At 40.8% G+C, this 26079-nt stretch overlaps 1 protein-coding gene across 2 annotated transcripts; it reads right to left on the bottom strand.

The window, feature by feature from the left end:
• Positions 1 to 286: 286 nt before the first annotated feature.
• LOC129094874 (guanine nucleotide-binding protein G(q) subunit alpha) lies at positions 287 to 25647 on the bottom strand. 2 transcript variants are annotated; one of them, XM_054603168.1, is made up of 7 exons: positions 24452 to 25647; positions 10381 to 10565; positions 9533 to 9687; positions 8810 to 8938; positions 5198 to 5327; positions 1077 to 1230; positions 287 to 513 (listed from the first exon to the last, which is right to left on the bottom strand). In XM_054603168.1, the coding sequence occupies exons 1-7, from the start codon at positions 24585 to 24587 to the stop codon at positions 323 to 325; spliced, it is 1080 nt and encodes a 359-aa protein (XP_054459143.1). In that variant the 5' UTR covers positions 24588 to 25647; the 3' UTR covers positions 287 to 322. The 2 variants fall into 2 exon arrangements, with proteins under 2 accessions (XP_054459143.1, XP_054459142.1); XM_054603167.1 differs by lacking the exon at positions 8810 to 8938 and adding an exon at positions 8123 to 8251.
• Positions 25648 to 26079: the final 432 nt, after the last annotated feature.

Genomic DNA, 26079 nt, shown 5'->3' with positions numbered 1-26079 from the left:
CCACAAAGAAGAGAACCATTCTTATGTAAAAAAAAAAAAAAAAAAATGGGCAAACCAACAACCAAGGAGCTCAGTGGACGATGGGGACAGAACATGGATAGTGTTGGTCTGGTAAAGAATGAAGCAATGCTTAACTCTTTGAGCCGCAGTGTGTTTCATGCAGATTGTGTGTGTTTTCTAGAAGTGGACTCTGCATTGTGTGTGTGTGTGTGTGTGTGTGTGTGTGTGTGTGTGTGTGTGTGTGGGGGGGGGGGGGGGGGGGGGCTGCAGGTCTTGCTTTCTCCCTCTCTTTCTCTCTCCCTCTTTCCGTTTCTCTTTTTTTTCACACCAGGTTGTACTCTTTGAGGTTGAGCTGCAGGATGGTGTCTTTGACGGCGGCAAAGACAAAGCGGATGTTCTCCGTGTCGGTGGCGCATGTGAAATGGGAGTAGATGATCTTGTCACTGTCTGGGTTCAAGTCCACAAACATCTTCAAGATGAACTCCCGACCTGCTTGGGCGTCCCTCTGGGGGCCTGGAAGAACAATAAATCATTATTTTTTTTTATAGCTGCTATTGAGCAGTACATTGGCATAATTTAACCTTTACTGTTTTCTTTGAGTCATTTCTAAGTGTTATTTAAAATATGAGCATGCAAACAATTAAACAGAATACCCCAAAAATAAATAAACTAGCTTGATCAGTCAAATGATTCTGTTTGTGTTGTAGTACAGCATCATAACCATAGGGTGGCACTGTACAATCAAAAATACAAGTTAAAGGTTCTTGTCTGTGTGTGCAAATAATGATACTGACACTTTTGGAATGAAGTAACTTCCACTGTTGAGATAAGACACAGACAGTTTGGTGTTCATACTGATAAACAGCCTCTAAAAACGGTCAGTTACTGGCTAAAAGTACACTGAAAAAAAAAAAAAAAAGAGCCACCACATTACTGATATAGCTTCTCCACTTAATCCTTGAACATACTTCACTGCTGAGGCTAACTACACAACTACGCACGGATAGGAAGACTGTATAAAATGTACGTAGTTGTTAAGATGTCTTTTTTTTGTTGTTGTTAAGAAGTCAATTTACCATCAAACTCTGGGAAGTAGTCAACCAGGTGAGAATACATGATCTTCTCCTCCAGCAGGTCCTTCTTGTTGAGGAAGAGGATGACGGAGGAGTTTTGGAACCATGGATATGTGATGATGGTCCTGAACAGAGCTTTACTCTCCTCCATTCGATTCTAACAGGACAGAAAAGGAAAGCAGAAAATTGGTTTGTATAAATATCACAGGGTTCACATTTTATTTTCAGGATTATCTCTAAAAGTTTTGGGGTTAACATTCAATTAGCAGCACCAACAATGAAGAGACCCTGGTGCGTCTCTGAAACGCTGCCAAAGCAGTGCTGAAAAGGGCCTGCCAGTTACATTACTGGGGGCGAGTCTGAATTGGAGAATGTAAAGCCTTTATTTCCCGGTTTGTTGGCTGCTTTCTCCTTTCTTTGTTTGCCGTTTACCTACATCTATATTTGATGAAACATTTAGGCTGAACAGTGCTTAGAGCAATGACCAACGGAACCGAGTGATTTCCAGTACAATAAACTTTGTCACATTCTGTTTTTGGTGAAAGGGTCACTGGACTTCTGCCATAACGGGACATGATTCACAAATAAACTGAAAGAAACCATCCAGTCGGCAGGAAAAATACTACCAGCGACCATCAAAATGCAGCCAAATGAGACTTCAGATTCAGTTTCTCTTCAAAGACAAATACATGAAGAAACGTTTCACAAGACACATTTAAGTTTATTTATTAAAACCTGCAATAATATGTTACTTTCAGTTATCATTATGATTTTTAACATTGGTAGCATAGCTAAGCTGTTATCAATGGCTAGTTAGAGAAGCAAACACCCTCATTGTTTCGTGCAACCCTCCAAAGAAGACGCTGTTGGGTTTTTGTTTGTATCCCTCAAGACTCGGTCTGACACAAAACATTATCTTATTAGAAGTGATGAACTGCAGCTGGATGACATCAGTTGGAATGTATATACAGAGAATACAGGATATTGTAGTAATGGATGACATACAGTCAGGGAACACTCAAGATTGTCAAAACAACCCCCAAAAAATGGCTCAAGACTTTCCCTGTTCTGTTAATTCATCCAGGCACATTCCAAACATAAGATTTATTCCTCCAAAGAAAACTGTCAAGCAAACATAGAAAGCAGAGCAAGTGGAGTTAGAAACCTACTCGTGTAAACTAGTAAAAGCTTAGAGCCGCTGTCAAACACCACCCTTCTTCCTCTTTCTGGTCTAAACTCCTTGCCGACATCCATCCCCAAGTTTAGTCTTGGCGAGACATAATATGATCCTGGACAGACTTGACACACTGAAATCAAAGATGTGTGAAAACAATCTCGTCAGGCTCCGACTGGTCTGAAGGGTCAAAGTCTCGGTCTCGAGCCTGTCAACACGACAGGATAATCCCTGCAGACCGTGATGCCTAAACGCTGCCCAGCCTCAGCCGTCAACCATTTAGAGTCGGAGCTCGGTAACAAAATCAAAACCTTCCAGTGGGGCCTGCCACCTGTGACCATGTGACATATTACAAGCAGGAAAAGCAAATATACAGCAACGTGCAAAAATGTCCTTGTGCGTACAATAAAAAGGCCCAGTGAAGATAAAGTACAGTACGTGTGCATTAACAAACTGCTGCCAGAGTGGGCAAACATCGACACGGTTGAAGCTGCAGCGATGTGCCGCACATGTAGGGAGCCAAGCTGCCAGCTGGGCCTGGATTATGAAACTCGTTTGTCTTATGACGGGAAGCCCGTTTCACCAAACATTTGAGGTTATGGAGGTAGCTTCAGGGTTAATTCTGGGTTTGCAGATCCACGACGGAGGTTCACTTCTTACCGGGACAGATCACCATGGTTACTTATGCCCAACACCTAACCGGCTCCGGAGCAGGTTATGTTGGAGATAAGAGATGAACCCGTATAAAAGCACCGCCTACTGACCAAACAAAGCTCGCTACGTAGATCGTTAACAAATATTACACAAATACGGAGAAGTTAAAGTCATCGTCTAGACCAGTGATTCTCAAATGGGGGTGTACGTGAAGGCACTCCAGGGAGAGTGCCTTGAGATTTATTTTAAATATATTTAAAATTAGCATCCATTCAAAAATCCTTTAAAAATAGTTATTTAATAAATATTCAATAAAATATAATTGTAAGTTCATGAACTGAATTCAATGCAACAATGCAATCTTCAGTGTTGACAGTTTAATAAATCAGACACTGATGGCAGAGCGCTGTGTATTACATCTTTTTTTTCAACCAAAAATGCTTTGCGCTGGTTAGGGGGTACATGGCTGAAAAAATATTTCACAGGGGGTACATCACTGAAAAAAGGTTGAGAACTACTGGTCTAGACTAAAAGCAACATAATCGTTGACTGTTTGAATTAAAATATTTATGACATCACTGTCATCTAGAGCACGATAGATCTGACTACAATTACATGTGTGTATTACATAAAGTTAATGTGTTGCAGATGTGTTCTGATGGCGTTTTTAGCGTTATTCTTTCGTCTGTAAACGCGGCGGCCTAGAAAAGGGAAAAATAAAATAATCAGTATATATTCTATCATCATACGTTCATATGATATCATATATTCACTAAAGTGTGTTAGCCTCTTGAGCTGTGTGTTGCAGTGTGACATGTTGGAGTCGTGTCTTATACTTAATGGATGCACCGTTACTTTAATGTACGCTTTGGGTTATTATATTTATAGAAAGAAACCTTCTCACTGCCTTGAGAAGGTTTCTATGTTTTTATATTTATTTTTAATTTGCTCCCAAGTCCGTTTCGCACCACTTGAGTGCAGTTGAAAGAATTAGAACACATCCAAGCAACACATTTATTGAATGGAATACAGACATGTGATTATAGTCAGATCTACCGTGCTCTATATGAAGCAGTGATATTATAGATCTGTTCATTTACGCATTCACACAGTAGGCCATTCATTTGGCTGTTTAAACTGTCTTACTTTTCTCCTGAGTTACGTGTTTAACTTATTTGTCCGATGTTGTGGTTTTTTTCTCTTTATACCTGAAATGTGGCGCTTTGCTGACAGCAGGCTTGTCCGTGTTTGTGATTGGTCAGCTGCTGAAAACAACCCCCCCACCCCCTTTTATGTAAACGCGCTCACAGCCAGATTGGAAAAACCTGGGTTGAATTACCCGCGTTGATAACCAGCTTTGTGGGACCGCTTAGTGGAATTCATGGTTGTTAGGGTCGGTTAGGCCAGATATCCTAAAGATGCTACGGGTATGTTGAACTCGCTGCGTGAAACAGGCCTCTGGTCAGTGAAAGGGCTTGTTGTCGGGAGAGGAGCAGAGGGCATGCTGGGGGTTGATCACAGTAGCTTTATTAGCGATAATTCTATCTGAACAGTCAACGAGGACATTGCCAACGACATTCACAAACTATATATCCAAGGAGTTTGCTGACAGAGAGTCTAAGCTGTGAACACAACATTGACGTATTATGACCTTAAAAAGTTGATATGGTGAACATGTTAGCAAACAGCTGGTTATTTACACATCCGGCAGACACGGCTCAACATTTGCATTCATTTCAAGTTGTGTTTTTGGCCACCTGACCAACGTACGCCCGATATTCACTCTCCTTTTATCTCTTTTAGTCAGCACAAAATTCTATGATAAACAGCTGGCTCCTTAATGCTCCACTATGAGAGTCTGAGCTTTTTCAGATAAAACAGCTGCCTGCTGCGGCTGGAAATCAGGTTTATGAGAGCCGTGGAACCAAAACATTAAAACTAGGGTCCGTAAAACCAAAACAATAGGCTTTATGGAGCTGATGGGAACTTTGAGTCTGGTGATCATTGTCTGAAGGATCTTCACTACAAGACAAACCTTTCACATTACACATGTGGATGTATCCAGGTGAACGACATTTGATTGTCCAATTAATGTGAATGTTTGCAATTGAAGTTTGAATATCACATTCCAGCTGTAGGATGTTTAAGAAGCTGAATTTAAAAAAAAGAGAGAGAAAACCTGCGAATGTCTTGTGATTGCATGTTAAAATATGACAAGACATGAAGCCTCATTATGAACGCAGCGTATGCACTCAAGCATTCAGAGATCACAACCGTTTCTGTGTCGATGTCTCACCTCGTTGTCCGACTCCACCAGGACTTGGTCGTACTCGCTGAGCGCCACCAGAAACATGATGGAGGTGACGTTCTCGAAGCAGTGGATCCACTTCCTCCTCTCTGACCTCTGACCCCCCACATCCACCATCCTGAGTGGAAAACGAGGAGATGAGATGGAGGGCCGCCAAACAGGTGGAGGAGAAAGAATCACATAAAAGAGAAGAAATGAGAATTAGATCAAATTATCTTTAAAGATTGAACTTTTGTTTAACCCTGAAGCCAACAGCCAAAGAAGCGGGTCTCTTCAAGACAGGAATATGATTTTCAAGGAGAAAATATATCAGTGCAAAGAGGCATTCGTCTTGTATAAATATTTCATTTAGGACACATTATTTTTTATATTTTAGATTTGTATCCAGTGGTGGCCAATCAATAAATTTCAAGGCCAGTGTGGTCTCACTATTGCTAGTACTTGAACATAACTAATATCTAATGAGCCTATCGTAGTACAAGCCAAACACCCCTTTTGCACCGATAACATAAACAGAAAAACCTGAACAGAGAATTTGAAGCGTGAATCACGGAGAGGACAGAGCAAACCTTCTCTACACTGAACCAAAATAACTACAAGGAAGTGTGTGTCTGTGTGTGTGTCTGTGTGTGTGTGTGTGTGTGTGTGTGTGTGTGTGTGTGTGTGTGTGTGTGTGTGTGTGTGTGTGTGTGTGTGTGTGTGTGTGCAAACAATGCAACCCCTCTCTCCTTTCTCTCCAGAGTCCATGCAGAAGAGTCCATGCAGGAGAAATATTTTCTTGTTTAGAAGTGCCTACAAAAAGGGTACTAAATGTGACGGACATGAGAGGAGCAACAGATGGAGGTCGGAGCAGGGCAAGATTATTATTTTATTTTTTTTTTTAGAAAAAACAAGATGAAAAGATGGAATATTTAAGAATTGGAAAATTAAGAAGAATGCCAGAAAATTGAAATGATGAACTTGATATATAGGTTTCATTTCTGAGGCAAGAGATGGTTATTGACTCTTGAATAAGCTGGTTTTAATGTCCATGTTTTTGTTTAGATTAATTTTTCTCCCAAAAGAGGTACTCAAACCAGGAAAATGTAATTTAATAAAAATTAAACTGAAAAGCTAATGCTGTCTATAAGAATGGAAAAAGGAGCAAAAAAGGGTAAAAGTCAGATTGTTTGATCCGTCAATATACCAACTAAACTTCTATTGAAATTGCAAACTCAGACAATGAATTAAACTGTGATTGCACTGATCAGTTGAGTCAGTTCAAGTCTGTATCCCGGAGAATTTAAACAGATAGCATTCAAAAGACGGTGAGACGTTGATCACACATCACGAAAGGTGAACTCAGTCATTGAGTCTGCCAGAAGGAGGGAGGGAGGGCATTGATAAATGTCCTCCAGAAGAGCCAGCCTAAAATAAAACTCCTTCACATCAGACCTCCTTTTTTTTTTTCTTTTCTTTCCTCTAGCAAGGATGAGTGACCTACTTAGCACGCTAAGCTCTCCTACGCTGAATGGGCCAAGTGAAATTGCATTTTCTTTGACTTCAAAAGCCAATTAAAAAGGAGAAGGAACCAAGTCTAATGGAGATGTGTATATGAAAGGCTTCCTTGTTGCAGCTACGGTCCTGTCGACTGTAAGCAGAGGCCGTATAACACCACATGTGCTTGTTACTATACATGAGCTGGAGCCTGAGGAACTTCTCATCCGGAAGTAGCCTCCATGTTTAATTACTCAATCTCATAAATCACTAAACTAAGAAACCAGAATAATTGTGCTCTCCTTGACAGAAAACCTGACATCTCACACTCATTCCCACTTCATATTTGTATTTTCGGTCACTTAACACAAGACTGATGTCATTGAGAGCGTGTAGTGAATCACCAGCAGCAGCAGCAGCAGCCCAGCCGAGCAGAGCAGAGCCTATCGGCTGGCTGCAGCAGGGAGGCTGGGAACCTCTTCAGCACAACCTCATTGCAAGCAGAGTTATTTCTAGCCTTGCCAAGCGTAGGAGGGGGCTGACATGATGGCTTCCTATCGATTCGCACTCTTCTGTAATCGCTCTTGTTCCCTGAGTCCAACTCTATCTTCTCATCTTCCCTTTTTCTTTTTTTTTTTGTAAGAGAGGGAGGAGGGGAAGCTGCTCTCTGTATTGGTGGCAGGTCCTAAGACTGTCTCTGTGCCAAGTCCTGGAGGCTATGTGTCTGGACTGCACAGAAAAACTATTATATAAAAATGAGCCGTTCCGTTTCTAAAACATGCAGACTTTGTGGAGTTACAGCTTGAGCATTCTCATGAAGCATCCATTCATAATTATTTACACAACTTTATCTTATAACCACACAATCATCGAGACCTGTTTTTTTACTGTAGCAAATTAGAGACTGCAGTTAATATGTTAATATGTAGAAGTATGTGTATTTTCGTTATAAGCTGCACATCTGCAAATTAAGAGTTTGGTCTAAAATGTGCCCAAAAATGGTAAAAAAAATAAATGTCCACCACAATTTCCCAAAGATTATTAAATTGCTTGTTTTGACCTACTAACGATCAAAATCAGACATTCGGTATCACCATATAACCGGAATGGAGCGATCCTCAGTTTCATGATAAAAAAAAATTCTGCCAGTGCGACGATTTCACTGTGAAACTTCAGACTTCATAATCGAAATGTCTCGTAGTAGAATATTATGGGGCACCTCTAATACATTCTATGACTACAATAACCCCATGGACATGGGACATATATTCAGACAAAATGAAGACATAAAGATTGTAGTGGGTGACGTTTAAACATGTTGAATGAATATGTTATGTTGAGTCAGACTCAAGGTGGCCTTTTGATTTCAAAATGAAAACAGAACACCAGTGGGGCACAGAAGTGGTGTTAGTCAAAGTAGTGTCGTTCTCCTTCTACCTGAAAATGATGCTTTGCAAGTCGAAAGGGTATTCTATGATCCCAGTGGTTGGGATTCGAACCCTAAGCACGTCCTGTTGGGTTGGTAGATAGCAGGGTTCAGCAATACGATCCAGATCACTTAGATAGCTAGAGACAGGAAGGACAACAACAGACAGACAGACAGAGAGAGAGGGGGAAAGAGAAAGTGAAGCATAACAGCAGATACAGCACCCCCCCCTCCTAAAGCAAGTGGATCAGTCCAGATGTAACTGCAGACAGCCATTCCCAAGAGTTACGAGGGGGTTAGGTGACATTTTGTACCTCTTCCCCCCCAAAATTATCCCTTAGAAACTTAGCTTCATCCTTGATGGCAGCTCCCAAAGACAAAACACTCCTCAATGTATCATCTGCTCCCCCTTAAAGTGCTCACTGTGAAGGTTGAAGGAAGCAGGAACTTTTAACTTGACTCCAAATAGATGATTTAGCACACAAGAAGCCATATTTGAAATAAAAAAATGACTGCCTTTTTAGCGAGACTTGAAAGGAGGGTTGGGGTTCTCGAGGCCAGTCTTTGAGAGCGTCCCATCAGGGATGTGCAGTACAGGGTAGGTGGGCGACAGCGGCATCGACGGTTTTCAACTGGCCGACCAACTGTCGGGTAGCTAGCCAACCAGTGACGTCATCGGCAGCACTCAACACCAGTACCTGAAGATAATATTCTCCAGGTCAAACGGGTACTCAATGATACCGGTGGTGGGCACTCGAACCCGCAGCACATCCTGCTGAGTGGGCATGTACCCCGCCGATGCTATTCGCTCTAAGTCATTAAGGTAACTGTGGAAGGGGAGGGAACATATGATAAAGATGCACATGTGGAAAAAACCTCAGGTCTCCACAGTATGAGACCCCTCATGCACATGTGCAAAGAGCAGACACAATTACATGTCACACATTTAATTGAAAACAACATTTAAAAAAATATATATATATATTTGCATGAGCCAGCAGTAGCTCTTTAAACTAGGTATACACATTTAGAAGCTTGAATTTTTTACCCCCAATCCTCAACTTTTTAAGGAGCCATATTAGTCTGAAATGGATTAATGTAGGTTGGAATTAGCTCGGATATTATTAGGAGTCGTTTATAAATCTGCCAACATCTCCTTTTCCACGACTCTCCCCATGTGCCTCAACTCTCTTCCCTTCCTCGGGCCGAGTGCATGAAATCACAGGTAGGAAACTGCTGAAAAAAGGTCTAATAGCATCTGGCAACATTTTCCGAGCAACTGGGATTTCATTCCACATGTCTATACTTCTGAAACTTCATCACATTGCATTGAAAATCTTTACAAATCACACAGTGATACTGCATCTACACATTAAGTTAAATATCAGTCATTCTTGTAGATTCAAAGATCGTAGACGTACTATTTGGTTGAGTCGGAGAGCTGGTACTCTCTCCTGCGATCATAGGCCTCCTGGATGCCAGGGTCAGCCCACAGCATCTTTATCGCACTGGTGTACGGCTGCTCGAACGATGAAATCTTCTCCACGTCCACCTCACGCACCACCTGGGCATTGTTCTGGGAGAACAAGAAACAAAGCAAGAACGGCACACTTTTAACAACAACAACAACATGTCAGTTTATTATCCGAGTATTTTATGCAAGATTCAATTTGTGAGTGAAATTCACAAGTGAGTGCCTCCAAATCTCAAAGTCGGTGGTATCAGGTGCTTTTTGGGAGTCCAATGTCTTTCTGTATTGGCCACATTTACAATTTCTACAGTGCTATATTCCTAGAAGCATACATTTTACATACATATCCCCACTTTTAAAATACCCTTTTCTAGATTACACAGTACGAGGCCTGGGTTCAGCATAGTGATGAGTTTTCAGAGGCCACAATTCACTCCCGCCACATGCAGCACATGTAGATGCGGCGACCGGTAGCTCCCATGTACTTCGTTACATTTTTGTGTTAATTAGTCGTCTTTTCATCTTTGTATCGCTGTCATAAACCATATGTGCTCAAGTAACACTCATCAACATTAGAAAAGGTGGACAATCAAAAAAAATCCATTAAATAATCAATTATTTCATTAGCTGCTGTTCAGCAGTGTATGTGCCTCGCAACCTAGCAAGTATAACCAAGTATTCGTCTTGGACTGGGAACTTCAAAATTGTGAACTATAAAAGGTAAACTAGTTATTTTAATCTGTGTGGACTGAACTGTGAGCTCTGGGGAAGTGTGGGCTTGGTACAAACAGTACGCACCTTGTTCTGCTCGTACTTGTACGGGATCTTCAGGGTCTCAGTTGCACGGATCATGGCCTGCATTGAGGTGAAGATGTTCTGGTAGACCAGTTTGGTGAAGCCCTTCTTATCCTCATCTGTGTAGCCTGACCCATGGATTATTCTCATCTGCTTGATGAAGGTGCTCTTGCCGCTCTCTCCAGTACCTGAAAAGACAGACAAAGAGGATCAGAAATGGATACGGGCAATTGCTGACAGCGGGAAAAGGTACAACTGTTGTCTTCCTACCCTTGACATGACCCAAGAGCAAAACAGAAAGTTTAAGTATCCTACAGTGCTGACCAACAACTGGAAAGAGAAGAAAAAACTAACATGAGACGTGATGATAATTCTTGGGTGCAGAAAAACTGGGGAAAATTAAAGAGTTTAATGTGAATAAACAGTAGAACGAGTATGACTATTAAATTCAAACATTTGTTTGAAAAGACGGCCAATTTCACAATACCCAAAAATGAGCTCTAATCCGTCCACCCTGGTCTAACGCATAAATTAAAAATACACAGCATCGTGAATTAGCTCTTTCACATTATTGTAGTCAGCAAATGTATTTCTCAGAGCAGTGAGATCCTAAACTGTTCTCAAGAGAGAGTCAACGAAGCATAACATCCGTGGCCAAATTTGAGCCTTTTTTTATAGAACTCATATTTCTGTGGTAATAAATTGGCCGGTCTTTGCAACAGGCTGACCTTGTCTGTCCAACTCTAACCTGCTGCTGATACACAAGACTGTGAAAGAATCCACACCATCATGCCCCCAGGCAGTGAGCCAGACCTCAAAGCCAACTCAGTCTGTGTTTTACCAGAACAGGCTGCTGAACTAGCTGAACTGTCATTCTTCCACATGGTGTCTGCTCCTGGCTCACTTATTATTAATAATTACCTTTTCATCTCATTAAAACTGTAAAGTATTTTGTATCTGTTAAAAAATGTACAGATACAAAAAAAAAAAATGTTACTTATTCATGGTTGTATGCACTTTTGGTGATCAAGAAATGTGAGCTACATAATCCTGAGTATGGGACTTAAACCAAAGTCTAAAATATATGTGGACAAATGTTTCTGAGATGTGCAATGTAACAATGAAATGTAGTCATTGTTTTGGCTGTGGGTGGACAGTCTGGGTAAGTGGAGCAGCCAATAGTAACCACGAGGGCTGCACGGCTCACCTAAGCTCAACAAAGACCTGGGTAAACCGAGTTCACTCCTGCAATTTTGTATCACAGTGACCATGCATGTGCACACAAGCATAAACACACAGAAATGTCTCGTCATATAGAAGAAAACATGCAGGAGAAGAAATACACATCAGCCCACAGATCCCTCAGACACTCACTTCTGCAAAAGAGCTTCCACAGCTGAACCTGGATCTTTATATGGACATATATTCAGTGAGCAAGCTATGCAGCTTTGTATACATCAACTTAAAGAGGAACAGTCAGAAGACAAGGCAGGTAGCGTCTTACCCAAACGCAACTTCTAGATCCATTATGCAGCTCTCTTTTCAGAGCAATCCTCCTCTATTCCACCACCTATTTTCTTCCTGTACAATCCTGCTGGAGCTCTCCACCACTGATCACCATCTCACTTCTCTCAAACGTTCAAGTCTGAGTCACTGCAGCTTCAGCTAAACGTATTCTCTCTGATTTCTATCTTCACTCTTGTCTTTGTCCCGCTGATCCCAACTAGTGCTGCTACACACAATTATTTTCGCCATGAATTAATCTAAATATTACTTTTTCTACTAATAAAACGATTCTCTAGTTTAAATGATCTTTTAAAATGTATAAAGTGCCCATCACAAGTTAAAAGATATCATGTGATGACAATCAAAATGCTGTTGTTTGAACAGATACACAAACCCAAGGATATTAGTTTTACATTGCAATGTTTGGTATTGTATCTACTTTTTAACGTTGCACATAATCTAAATAACCACACAGACTGTACCTGCAGACCATATATGCTGACAAACATGTGAAATACATCCATGCATGCAGACATCCCATAATGTAGCAAAAAGAGAAGTAAGCTTGGTGTGTTAGCATGCTAACATTTGATAGTTTACAATAAACAGAAGGTACAGTTGAGGCTCATGGGAAGTTCATTCATTTGAAGTGTTTAGTCACAAACCAAAGTGCTGGGTGAATTTAAATGTCGGCAATCCAGGGTACAGTTGTCAACACACTTTATACATATCAACCTCAAGGTGGCGCTAGAGAAAAAGTCAGTAGGAGTCATCCTCCTTAAGACAATGAATATCAGGACAAAAATTAACTGCAATCCCACCAATAGTAGACTAGTTTAGATATTTCGGTCTGGTCTACAGCCTCCAATGTGTCCAACAGTGACATAACAGTGAAAGGAAAGCTGCACACCGCTCATAATGTTAACAGCCACACTGTGTAGACAGAACTGTAGTGGCTGATTGGTTTGTGGAATGTGCTTTGTGTGATAAAGTACAGCTGGTATTCCCAAGACAAAGTGGCTGAAATGTCTTCCAAGGATGACAAGAGTCAAGTTTGACTGTCGCTGACAGAAGAGCCCAGTGGAAGGAGTGCCCTGAGCGCCGCCTGTCCTCTAACCAGACAGGATCTTTCTCTGTGGAAAGCAGGTCAGGCAACATTGGAGTTCCCCCTTCAGACAGAGTATGTCTTTGAGAGAGGGACATAAATAGCGATTGTCAGGACACAGCACTGGAGAGTTCACTTTCTCATTGACTAAAGAGCTGTAGAGGAGGGAGGTAGTTACTAGGATGTGAGGGCTTAAGAAAAGGAAAATACTGAGGGTTACATTTTCTCTACTTTCATAATTTTCTAGCACAGAAGTAACAGGAGATAACATGGGATGAATATGTCAGCTTGGTTTTTTTAATTGAGTGTGTGTGTGGTATATTCATGTGTGTTTGCATTTTCCAAAACACACAAAACCAGAGCAAAGTTGGCATGGCAAGCCAGGGTCAAAAGGACAGAAGGTGTCGTATGGCGAACATATTGTGAAGCCTCATGAGGAAAGTTTGGGATTTATAATATTGGGACTATATCCAAATAAAAATTGACCTGACTTGCCGGCATGATCTGCCTAATTCAACAGATCCCATTGTTCTCCTGCCCAACTGGAAAACCCAGCAGAATCATTTCTCACGGACAAGCTACTGTACATTCACTGGAGCTACTCCTGAGGGGTAATGCTAGTTGCCATGGCAACTCCTGTCCTGGACTCATAAATACATGGCAGAAAACACCAGCTGATAGGCCCAACTGATAGGCTTCAGTACGTCTCCACAGAGTCTAGTCAAACATGCAACTTTGACGTGCTTTATTTATTTATTTTAAACCCACAATGTCCTCAACCAGTACTCCACTCTAAGCCTATGGGAAATAGAAAATTATAAAAAGCAAATAATGGACATCAAGATTTGAATCTTGTAAGGATATCATTCTCTTCTAAATATTGGATACTTGCACATTTTTTTATTTAAATTTGTGAACCCTAAAAAAGTAAATCTAGATCGTTTGTTTCATGTAAGAACTTTGGTTGAAAGAAAATAGTTCCTTCATGAAACTGCTCACAACAAGGTCTGTGGATTATCCTGAGTAACAGGGTCATGATATCTGGAAAGAGACATTGGTGTTGAGAATTTTAAATGCATTTTTGGGCGCTTTGAGCACCACAAGTCAAGTGCCATAAAGTCTGATTATACTCACGAGATAGCAGACATATCTGCAGCCGATATCTCCAAAACTAGGCAGCTCACACGAAAACTGGATTGATTACACTGCACGTAAAAATGATCTGAATCAGACTTCTCACATGTGAAAATTTTATGGTTTATTTGCTCCTCTATGACACTAAACTAAATATCCCCGAGTTGTCGACAAAATAAGACTTTTGAGGATGTCATCGTGGGCAATGGGAAACCACAAAACTTTTATTTATTTTTTTATTTTTTTAACCATTTTCAACAACAACAATGCAACAATATAAATGCAAACCAGGGGCATGATGTTATTATGTTCTATCAAATTTGCTAGAAAAAAAAGGGATGGCATGCCTGCTATGCCTGTAGGGACTGGAAGCAGCTGAACACACAAACTGCCCCGCTGTCGCACATCGATGCAATTCATAATTACAGCTCTTAAACCACAGCCAAAACACTGGTACTGTCCAAGTACCGGTACCAATAAAACGGGGTATCGTACCTCTGTTTTAACGGCAGGGCGGGTATCACAACACCTTTCATGTATCGGTAATCCGTGCAACACCAGAACGGGGTAGTCGTTCTGCTAAATAACTATTAACTCAAAAAGAACAGGAAACAAATATTTGAAACAGATCCGTTTCATTGGGTCGGGCCAGCTGGAGGCCACGGCAGACATTTCAGCTGTGGTTTACATGAAGAGCAATAACTTGAAGCAGAGTTTGGCATCCATGTTGAAAGGGAAAGAACAAAAGAGAGTCGAGGAGACAAGAGGGAAAGGAAGGAGGTGCAAAGTGTGACAGAGTGGTGGAGGAGGGAACTCCAAGTAAATGATTCCTTAAAACTATAAGTGGACATAGCTTCAAACAGGAAGCCATTTCCACTTTAGCTCAGTGTTGGGAAAGGTTTGCTGAAGGCCTGTCTGACTCTACAGGAACTGAATGACTGAATGACTGTCTAGTGGCTCTTTTCTCTCCCCCAGGAACATTCTTACTGTAGGAGAAGAGAACTGGGTTTGGCTCCTGAATTGTAGTTTCTGCATCCCAAAAGGATTCTTGATTTTTAAGAAGAATACCAACCCTTACTTAACGGAACTTTTGGATCACTGTGCTTCTCACATCCTGAAACTGTTTTATCGAAAGGCTGACTGCCTGATTCCAGATCTGCAGATTAAAAACACCCTTTGTCCAACTTTACTGTCTGTGCATTGACAGAGAGTGTCACAATACTTGAAACGCCATATTGGCAGATGCTTCAGTGTGCAGCTGCTATGAATACAGTTACCCGTTTGAATGTGTGTGCGTGTGCGAGAGATCAAAATTGTTTCATATTAATTTCCCATGTCACTGTTCCTGTCACGAGATGGAGCCCCTCCACCCCCACCAACCCTCCTCCTACAGGTTATATGTGTAGCTAAAGGGACAAGACCACATGGGACATGAAAGTGAAGGTACTTAGTAATAGGTGGAAAGCAGGAACAAGACTGTGGAAAATAACAGTACACTGTATTAAAACATTATTTCTGCTATAGCCGCTCTTAAAGTGAAAAAGGTCTGATTTTATCAGCCGAAACTCACAGATTCAAAGATATTATTGCATGTAATGGCTGATAAAATACTTGTATAAAGTGCGTGGGCATGATAGAATCAACATCTTTAATATATCAATCTGCTACTTTAGATTAAATCCAATGATTTTTGGGGGGTTATCCGATTAAATCATTCGGTCAATAGAAGGTCAGAAAGTAGTGAGACTTCACAAAGTGGTCTTGAATTGCTTTGTTTTGGTAAACCAAAGGTCCAATCCAAAGTTTATTCAGTCTACCATCATTGAAAACAAAGAATAACCCAAATATTCACATCTGAGAAGTAACCTTGACAAAATGACTTAAAAAAGGACCAGTGTGTAGGATGTAGTGGCATCTATCGGTGAGGTTGCAGAATAAAACCAACTGAATACCCCTCTGCTCACCCCTCCCTTTCCAAGCCTTTCGGAAAACTACGGAAGCTTTCAGGTAACATAAAAACGCTAAAGAGGGCTACTGTAGAAACATGGCAGAGCAATATGGTGGACTATGTGGAAGAGGACGTGCTCCCTATGTAGATATAAAAGGGCTAATCCTAACAAAAACACAGGTCTTAGTTTATACACTAATGAAAACAGGGGGCAGCAAGCACAGGATCTGTAATCCAGATCTTTGATCATTAGCATACTTTTCCTTCTTAAGCACTTGCATGTCAATTTAATCGTTTTGCCTATTTTGGTTCCCATTTAATGAAAACACTAGTTGTACTGGAACAGAAGTATTTCCCAGTATACAGAGGTTTTTGCTGCAGTTCGCAGTCCTTTAACTAATTGTGAGCTGTATTAAACTTGACTTCCTTCTTCCTAGTCCAAGACTAAGTTGGGAACTTGCCCGTGGCTAATGTGTTGCTGTGTAAACATACAAAAAGAACGTTGAAGCCTTTTTTGTCTTTTTAGGTATCCAGACCGGTTAGATTTTCATATTCACACACACAGGCACTCCACTGATAAAACAAGTGATACAACTTATAGATTTGTCTTTCAAAAAAACCATAATAAATGTTTACGTTTCCATCTACCATAGACCTTTAAATACAAATAAAGACATTAAGCTATATGAGAAGGTTTTATCGGGACCATACGCGTCCATAATAACGAAGCCAGACAGGCGGTGACATGAGAAGCACTGGGCAGTCTTTCAGCGGCCTGGCTGCCACATAACTGCCGAAACTCTGGGTGTGTCAACATTAGTTTGCTCAACCAACAGAGCCGACAGACAAACAGTACAGAACTACGAACACCTACTTGTCTTGCCTGCGTACCACACTGTGAAACTCAAATTTTCATCTACACAGGCACAGAAGCACAGGGCTGCATACAAATATCTCTCAAAAGAGGTATACTTACAGTACAAGTGCTTCGTCAGAGAAACTAACAGGAATGAGGCAATGAAATTAGTTAAAATGTTAAAATCATAAAAGAAAATAAAAAAGTAAAGCCTCCTAAATCCTAAACATTGGCCATTTAAAAAGGTCAGATGAAATTTCTTCCCATTTTCATCTGCAGCGTTTCTCACAGCATGTTTCATCCGCTGATATAAATGGGGATGTCCAAAAAAAAGCCCTTCTCAGTAAAATGCAATTCCATTTAACAGCAACACTACGGCACCAAAATAAAACAAAAAACAGTTTAAACCTCAAGACTGCATAAGTTTTATCTAGTTTGTTCCCTAATAAACTGACCACAGAGTGTACTTTACAAATGTTCTTATTGGAACCAAAAAGTTCCAGATAAACTGTGCAAATCATTAATAAATATTTCTTATCTATGAAAGTCTCACACTGTAAAAAGGCAAAGCAGAGACGGTTAGTCATCGCATTTTGTGACTTACTCATAGCTGATAATGCAGCATCTGCTTTGATTGTCATTACAGCACTTGTGAAAAGAGCTGTAAACTGGACTAACTATAAAGATAGTATTGTTGAACACTGCATTAACCTATCTTTACTTGCCAAGCAGTGCCTTGTGTATAAAGAGCCATGATGTCACATTTGAACCCATACCCGGATACCTAAACCCAGAAATATGCTGGATTAATACTATTTTGATAATCTATTGATTGTTTCAGTCAATTTTGAAGCAAAAAAGCCAAATATTCTCTGGTTTCAGCTTCTCAAATGTAAAGACTTGATTATTTTCTTTTTTCATATGTGGCAGTAAATTTAATATGTTTGAGTTTTAGACAGCTGGTTGAACAAAACAAGCAAATTAAAAAGTCATCACAGTGGGCTTGGTGGAACTGTAAATAGATTTTTTTGCACAATTTTCTGACATTTCATAGTTTAGTTTTTAGGTTTACTTTGTCTGACCAACAGTCAAAAAATAGGATTTACTTTAAATTAAATATGACAGTGAAAGGTAGCAAAGCAACTCATCATTTCAGCATAAACTGGATGAGAACTATAATCACCTAACGCAATGCACAATGAATACAATGTTAGACCACCAATGGCAGGCGAGGCTTCCTGTTGACAGGAAAGATTGTGCCACACAAGTCATATGGGGTCAAGAAATAATAGATGTCCTGTCTGGCAGCATTATGAAAATGTATTCAGTATCCCACTGATAACTTGACAGGTGGAATGGGTTTCATCTGTTTGTGGAACAGAACTGAAAAGTACATGTGACTTTCATGGTGCATTAAAAAAAAAAACTATTTCAACATAAACCAATATGCATTTGTCTAAACTAACTGGCAGTAACTTGGCACAGTCACACACCAGGTCGGGCTGCATGAGTCTAGCAATTTGAGATTTTCTTGGAAATAAACTCACGTGGGTGACGATTAGCATTATCAACCTTGGCTGAGAGTCAGTCAGCGCTGTTAGACATACAGTTGTGGGAGTGAGGGATAAAGGAAGGGATCTGCCAACTCTGCCTTCAGCAGTGCTGGTGGGCCTATGAGGATAGCTGGGTACCACAGGGCAGTCCTCTGATGGCCCACAATGCCACTGTTCATACACACCCGCTATCAAGTCTCTTTTACGTCATTCTATCCTCTCTGTGTGTGTGGGTTGTTCATCTGTACTGACTGCAATTCTGTTAGTTCCACAAAACTCTGCCATGCCTGCCGTTACCTTGGCAGCAGCTAACAGGGATCCAAATAAATGTGGCTAACACAGGGCTTATCTGCTTGGCTTTACTGAAAGACTTGCTAAGAGAAACCATAATAGGCGTAGGTAGGCTTCATGCATGAGACATCCTTGGGTGTTGCCAAAAAACAAACACTCATTAACCCAGATACTACCGACCTGTTTGAGCGGTGTGCACATTGACGGATGGAGTGTGTGCTCAGTGTGTAGGTGCGTGCTCGTGTGTGTAATCAAAAGTTCAAACTATTTTAGCTCATTTCATCCTCGAAAATATAAACATGCATGCAACGGTTTTACATTACGTTAAGTTCTTTCATGCTGATCACATGAAAATTGCTTTTCTATGTAACCGATGAAGCAAAAATACCCGAAAAACCCGTGAATGGGTATGCTGAACCTTTAGCAGAATTGCTCAAAGTTTGCATAACTTTGTTGTATTAAAGCAGCTATAATCAATATTTTATATTAGCAATGGATTACATTATATGTACGTGACAGGTGTCATTCATAGTGATGAGCTCACAGATAATCATCACGTTAACAGCTCTACTAAGCTCCGTAGCAACTTTCGGTTCGTCGTTTTGTTTTTATAGCAGCAGCTTCACTGTTTTGGTTCAGTCTCACTGCTCACATGGTGTCTTTTTCAGCCGCAGCAGGCAGCTTAAAACTCCCTGTACACGACCTGCTCAGCACCAAACAGCAGACAAATATGGCGAGCAAGGTTACTTTCATCAAAGCATGTTCAAATAATCTTGGTTGTGATTTTTGTGGGCATCTGTACCGAGAGCATTTTACATTACATTACATTACAGTCATTTAGCAGACGCTTTTATCCAAAGCGACTTACAATCAGTAGTATATTACATATCATTCACACACTGATGACAGGCTACCATGCAAGGTGCCACCATCAGACTCTAACTAACATTCATGCAACATCCAGTCCACACCGATGGCAAGCCTTCGGGAGCAACTTGGGGTTAAGTGTCTTGCCCAAGGACACATCGACTGCCGAAGCCGGGTATCGAACCACCGACCCTCTGATTGGAGAACTACCTTGCTCTCCACTATGCCACAGCCGCCCCCAGCATGTGTAGCCAACAACATCTCTGCAGCGATATTTCATTTAAAATGGCATTTCTCTGGATTTTTGTGATCAAGAGACAATATTTGGCCGTTTTAGTTATAAAATGATGAGACACGACAATTCAAATTGTCAGAGATTGGACAACAAATCTACACAACATTGATTTTAGACTTGATAAAGAAAAGGGAGTGATGTCACATTTTAAAATGCATTACTCAACTGCTTTGTAACAGGGTTGTACAATATGAACAAAGAAGAAGGAAAGCTATGATGCATTAGGACAGTAAAGCGTAAGTACACGTTTTACAGGTTTTTAATTCTTATAACTGACTTAACCTTTAAGTCAACAGAGGATCCACATGGGAGAAGTGAAAGTCACTGTCTCGAGTCATTGTTTGCACACTGCCACGATTCACAAATACAAATACTTTTTTTCTTGATATAACAAGATACTTTTAGGTTACGAGTTAAGTTTCTTGTTGTAAAATAAATACTTAGTATGAAATAATCCTGAGAAAAATATGTCACAAGAAAACGAAACTATATTGTAATAACAAGAAAATAGGACTTTTTATAGAAACTGATCAAATTCCAGATCAGGGGGAAATAAAAGTACCTTTCACTGATAACTGTCAGACCCTGGCCATTCCTACTTCTTCAGATCTCATGTATACTTTAGTGTGCATCTGCCAATTTCAGTTAGTGAAGATATCTATGTGAAAATCCACAGCAGCAGTTTGACACAGTTCCACTAACACACAGTCGTTCCCACATTTTGAAAAAAAAAAAAATGTCCTGTACTGAAGACAGCTCACAAACTGGTGTTATAACTGCAGCTCCCTGGGCTCTGGCTGTACACATTTAATTACTTGTGACTTTCATTAGCTACAGCAGGCGGCAGAGCACTCCTCTGATCCCGACTCTTCCTCAGCCGGCATTTCTACCATGCACCAGCTAACCACACTGTTGAGGAAAGCCAGCCTGTTCCCGATAAACAGCTGGAATAGTTGTCTGTTAAAAAACAACAACTTGTCAGTAGGTAAAGTAGGTATGTCACTCTGCATCCAACGTTAACCATTTAAGTAAAAGGTTTTAAGATGCATACGCACTTTAGAAGAGCACGACAATGAGAGTCAGAGAAATACCCAGGTTGTGTCTTTCCAGCTGAAAACTGGAATATTTGGTTACAGCTGAATTAGTGAGCAAATCCCCAAAACTCTCTTTGTTAAAGTTTGTCATTTCTTTCCCCAATTAAACAGTGAACTCAAGCAGTCACAAGCCGCTGCAGAGAAAAGACCGAAGACGTGATATGCAGCCAAAGACATAATAAAAAGCTACACTTTGCGTGAAGGTCTATAAAAAGGATCAAAGACGTCCATAATAGGTTCCAAATGAAGCGAGACAACCAGAGTGCACTATAACTCACACTGCCGTGGCTAAATAGTGCTTAGATCCTTTTTAACACAAGCTTAAATAATGCGACAGCAGACTCCCACCACGAGCTGAAACTAAAACGACTCCTGCAATTTGTACTTTAGCATTTCCAAACGAAAAAAAGATTTGGGTTGTGTGGACGGAGAACGGATGGCTTCCAAATCAATCTCTACGAGTGAGTCACCATTCGAGCATCTCATCTGTGAGCAGGAAAGGAAGGACAATAACAATATGTCGCCCGGCCAACAACACTTTTATATTTCTAATCAATGTTTGGCAATATGTTGGCCAACTGAATCAACAGATGCCTTTTGTGTGTTACCAACCAGGATTTTTTGTAAGCCATTTAACAATAAGAGGAGTGCTTCGTTATCATGTGGCATTCAGTCACACTGAAACGTCATAGTATATCAAAATATCAACAGATTGCAGTAAGTTGATATCTCATAACTTAGCATAGATACATCTGGTTTATTATACAAATACTGATTTAACATAGCGACTGGTGGTTAGCAACATTTGTAAGCCACTCTGACTTATTCAACAGCCCCAATATGATTAGCATTTATGAACCCAAACTATGAAATCTGTATCAGTAATTTCCCAAATATGTAATTACATTCCTATTAGCTTCAAAAATCCAGTATAGTTTGACGGTCATGCTGTAGCAGTATTTAAAAATCCTCTAATCAAAACCCCCGTCTACACTTTACACTCACAATTGAATACACGTCTGTTTACCGTTAGCAACACATATGTGTCCGAGATACCCAGAAAAACAAATGACTGCATCTGGTTTTCGCAGGCTACATGCAAATCAGGTTTGGTGCTGCTCTGGTCCCGATGGTGGCGGTAATGCGCCTGAAGCTGCATGGTAATGGTTAAAACCTCCAAAAGTGAAATAACTTGCACTTTGAAATTCAATTTTATACAATAACGGTTTTGCTAAAAAGCTAGAAATGATTCATAATCTATATCACTCGGATGAAATGCATTCATGAATTAATTACTAGTGAGACAAAAGTTTGGACCTTATGGGCTCTCACTCACGCCAATTCCTCACCCACGCTACTTCCTTACCCATAGGGATCAATGCTCTCTCACCAGTACAGATCAAACAGCGCTGATCAGGGATCAGATAAATGCTACAACAGCTTGTTATAGCTTCTGTATGACCATATGTTTGGAAAATTACTGGAGCCGCTTTAAAAAAAGAGAATGCTAATTTCACTGCATCTCGTTTTCATTGAAACTTCAACATACCACTATACAGACGTAGTTAAAGGTGTAAGGAGTAAAGATTACTTATGCATCTTGGAGAATCGGTTGGAGTTAAACCTTTTCAATAACTGGCTACATTGCTCAAGCCACTGCCCGTCCATTTACCAATGTTTCTGTGCATGGTGTGTTTCTAAATGGATCTTTATGAGATTATATTACAGTCATATTCTCTCAAGATCTCCTCAAGATAATAAAACCTCCTTATGTTAGCAAAAATACAACAACTTATTATTTTTCCGCATTCAACAAGTCCAGCTCCCCGTGAGGTTCTCACAGTGATACAACTCATAAACATGAATTGTTTGAGAACACAGTCAAGAATGGCTATTTGTCAAATGAAGATAAGATAATCCTTTATTAGTCCCACAGAAGGAAAATTTGCAAATTTATTCAGTGCCATCTCTTTTAGTGTTGGACGTTGTTGCTGATAGGAGCAAGTGAATCCTGATAAAGCCAGAAAGTGTGAATTCAGTCCCTTGTGACAACAAACCACAGAGTTACTGAAGTGTACTCATAGCATGATACTGAATACTTCAGTTAGTACTAGGGATGCTCTTTGGAGACAATCTTAAACTTGGACTTAACTCTAGTAAGCTCTAATAAGCTAAATAACAGCTCTGTCAATATAACATTACATAAAACGCACAATGGCTCTGCTGCTCCTATTTAAACATGAACATGAGTCTGTGGATGGCAGAGTCTATTCTTTGGAGAACAGTGTTTTCCCAGAGTGGGACACCTCAGTGAAGGCCCTTTTTTCTAGACCAGACACCAAGAGAATGTGGTCTCTCTTGTAGTAGACTTAATTAAAACAAACTGTTAATCTGTATTCAAGCCATGTTTAACAGGCAGATAAAACTACAGTAATGTGGAAGGCGAGTACAGGAAGAAGAGGGAACAGTTGACAGCTGGATGTGATGAAGCTAAACTTAACTAACAAATGCATAAATCTTTTTTTATTCCCGTGGATAACTATGTATAATTCTATGACATCGAATTTAATTTAGATGACAATTGAGTGGACTTACAGAAAGAAACCTCTTTCTATACCCATCTTATGCAGAAGTGTGTCTTTTGGGGTTTCACGAGTTGTAGCAAAGTCACAACATAGTCAAAATGAATCCGGAAACAAATACATGAAGTGAAGATATTCTCCTGCCTCCGTTATTTTGTGACTGGTCGTCTTACTTGTCTTGCATATAAGATTGTCATGAACCTGACCATGTCAAAGGGCTTTCACTGAAGCTGTGGAGGTAAAAGCAAAGAAGAGGACTGACCAAAGATGGTGGCGTAAATGTCATTCATATATTGATAAACACATACATACTGTATATAAAGTACCAGTCAAACGTTTGGACACACCTTCTCATTCAATGGTTTTTTTTTTCTACATTGTAGATTAATATTGAAGACATCCAAACTATGAAGGAACACATATGGAATTATGTGGTAAACAAACAAATGCTCAACAAACCAGAATATGTTTTATATTTTAGATTCTTCAAAGTAGTTGAATGAGAAGGTGTGTCCAAACTTTTGACTGCTACTGTACACACCGCATAGTATCAAGCTTCCTGGGTCAATGGTTGCTCTAAGCTCCTCCACTACTCAACCACATGTATATTTTTTTTGATGGATTTGCATATCTTATCACACACAAATCCTGTGGTGTCCTGGTAGATATGGCTTCAGCAATTGCGTGTGAAGTGTTTTGCATGCAAAACCTTTACAATGCAATCAAATCACTTGCTTGTGCACCATCTGGTTCAGTGTGTGTGTGTGTGTGTGTGTGTTTGTGTTTATCAAGAAGCAGCAGAGCAGATGTGAGACAAACCTGTTGGATTGCAGCAGGACTTACCCAGCAGAAGAAGCTTCAGCTCCCGTCTCGCATCCCTCTTGTCTCGCCGGAGTTGTTTCTCGATCTCGGCGTTGATTCTCTTGGACTCCTTCGCCTCTTCACTCAGGCAACAAGCCATCATGGAGTCTAAAGTCATCACCGCATGAGCTGAAAAAGCCCGTCTGATTAAATCACACACCAAGTATCAAATAAAGCAGCAGCAGTCCAGATGTTGATGATGCTGCTTGGAGGGAGATTTGTGCAGAATCTGCTGTCAAGTGTCACAATATTTGACAGCTAAGTCTTTTTCTGTTTTGCAGATCCTCAGGCGTACAGGGACCGACCGCAGATCAGAGGGAATGTGCAATGCAACCTGTGAAATGTGCAAATAATAACCACCATTATATTGAACCAGTCCACTAGCTTTGCAGGCTCAATGCTGCTAACGTTGAGCTAACGTGACAACTTGATGGATTGTCAGATTTCCTCCAATATGTTAAATCTCTTCTCTCTCTCTCTCTCTCTCTCTCCTGTGTGGCTAGTCAACCAAGACAGCAACTTTAACACTCATTAAGTAAATAAAAAAGGTTGTTTTTACTCCAAACTAGCAGCTTTGGTCCCAGAGACAGCGGGGCAGTACTGGTTGCCACATTTGTACAATCCCTCCGCTGGTCGCCCGGCCGAGTGCAAGGCTAGCCGCCCCGAAACCACCGCTGTACGCCCGCGCAGTGACGATGAGCGCCCGTCAGAACCGTCCATCTACCGGACCCACAGCCAGGCTACCCCCGCTGCCACCACCACCACTCGACGGACGACAACCGTGTGCAGCGATCCGACCGTAAAAACACCGCTCAGATCGGCGATCCTCCTGCAGAACCGAGACACCAGCTGCCCGATGTAGCAGGCTAATCGTTAGCTAGCTAGGTTAGCTCAGCTAGCCATCCCTGGGAAAAAGCAGCCGAGTGGTGAGGGGGGAAAAACACAGAAATCTCGGCTTGACAGAGGAGCTTTTTAGTGTTAAAATGATGCTCTCCAACATGCATAACCGGGAACAAACCCTCAAAATACCCAACCAGCTATTTAGCAGTCAAATGGACCCGTGTAGTCCGTGCATTTCATCGCTCCTGGTGTTTTTTTTTGATTGCTTTTTCGTCACCCACTCCTCAGCCCCGGTGTGGCGCTGCTGCTGCTGACGTCACTTGGGATATAATTGATTGACAGCGGCCGCGGCGAATGGGAACGGAGCTCGCAGGGCGTTTTAAGGCGGGACTTTTCCGGATGGTTGACTTCCTAAATTGCCTGAGAGGAAGTCCTCCTTTTGGAGGCGTGTCGGCCGAAGCGACTGACATTCGGCTGGACGGGCAACGCCCATCTCCTGTCAAAGAGCAGATGTTTGTCTCCACTGTCTATGTTCACTTCTGTTAAGATACAAACATCTACCTGCAAGCAGAGAAGGGATGTGCATTCATTAAATCAGAAGTAGAATCCGGTTTATTGGCAAGTAGGTTTTCACATATAAATGAATCTGCTTAGGTGTATTGGTGCATTAAAGAAAGAAAATTAATAATTAAAAAAAAGAAAATATTGTAAAAAAAATCAAGAAGTATCAATATTAAATGGAGTAAATTACAAAAGAAATATTAATAAAA

The sequence above is a fragment of the Anoplopoma fimbria genome, chromosome 8, assembly GCF_027596085.1.
Source record: "Anoplopoma fimbria isolate UVic2021 breed Golden Eagle Sablefish chromosome 8, Afim_UVic_2022, whole genome shotgun sequence".
NCBI lineage: Eukaryota > Metazoa > Chordata > Actinopteri > Perciformes > Anoplopomatidae > Anoplopoma > Anoplopoma fimbria.
Note: the sequence above shows the minus strand (reverse complement) of the source record. Positions and strands in the feature narration are given on the sequence as shown.

Coding starts and splice junctions, on each gene's coding strand:
- LOC129094874 (XM_054603168.1), bottom strand. CDS start 24,587: ATGACTTTAGACTCCATGATGGCTTGTTGCCTGAGTGAAGAGGCGAAG. Junction 8,939..9,532: donor CTCTCCGACTCAACCAAATA/GTACGTCTACGA, acceptor CCCCTTCCACAG/TTACCTTAATGACTTAGAGC. Junction 5,328..8,809: donor CTGGAGAATATTATCTTCAG/GTACTGGTGTTG, acceptor TTTTCCACTCAG/GATGGTGGATGTGGGGGGTC.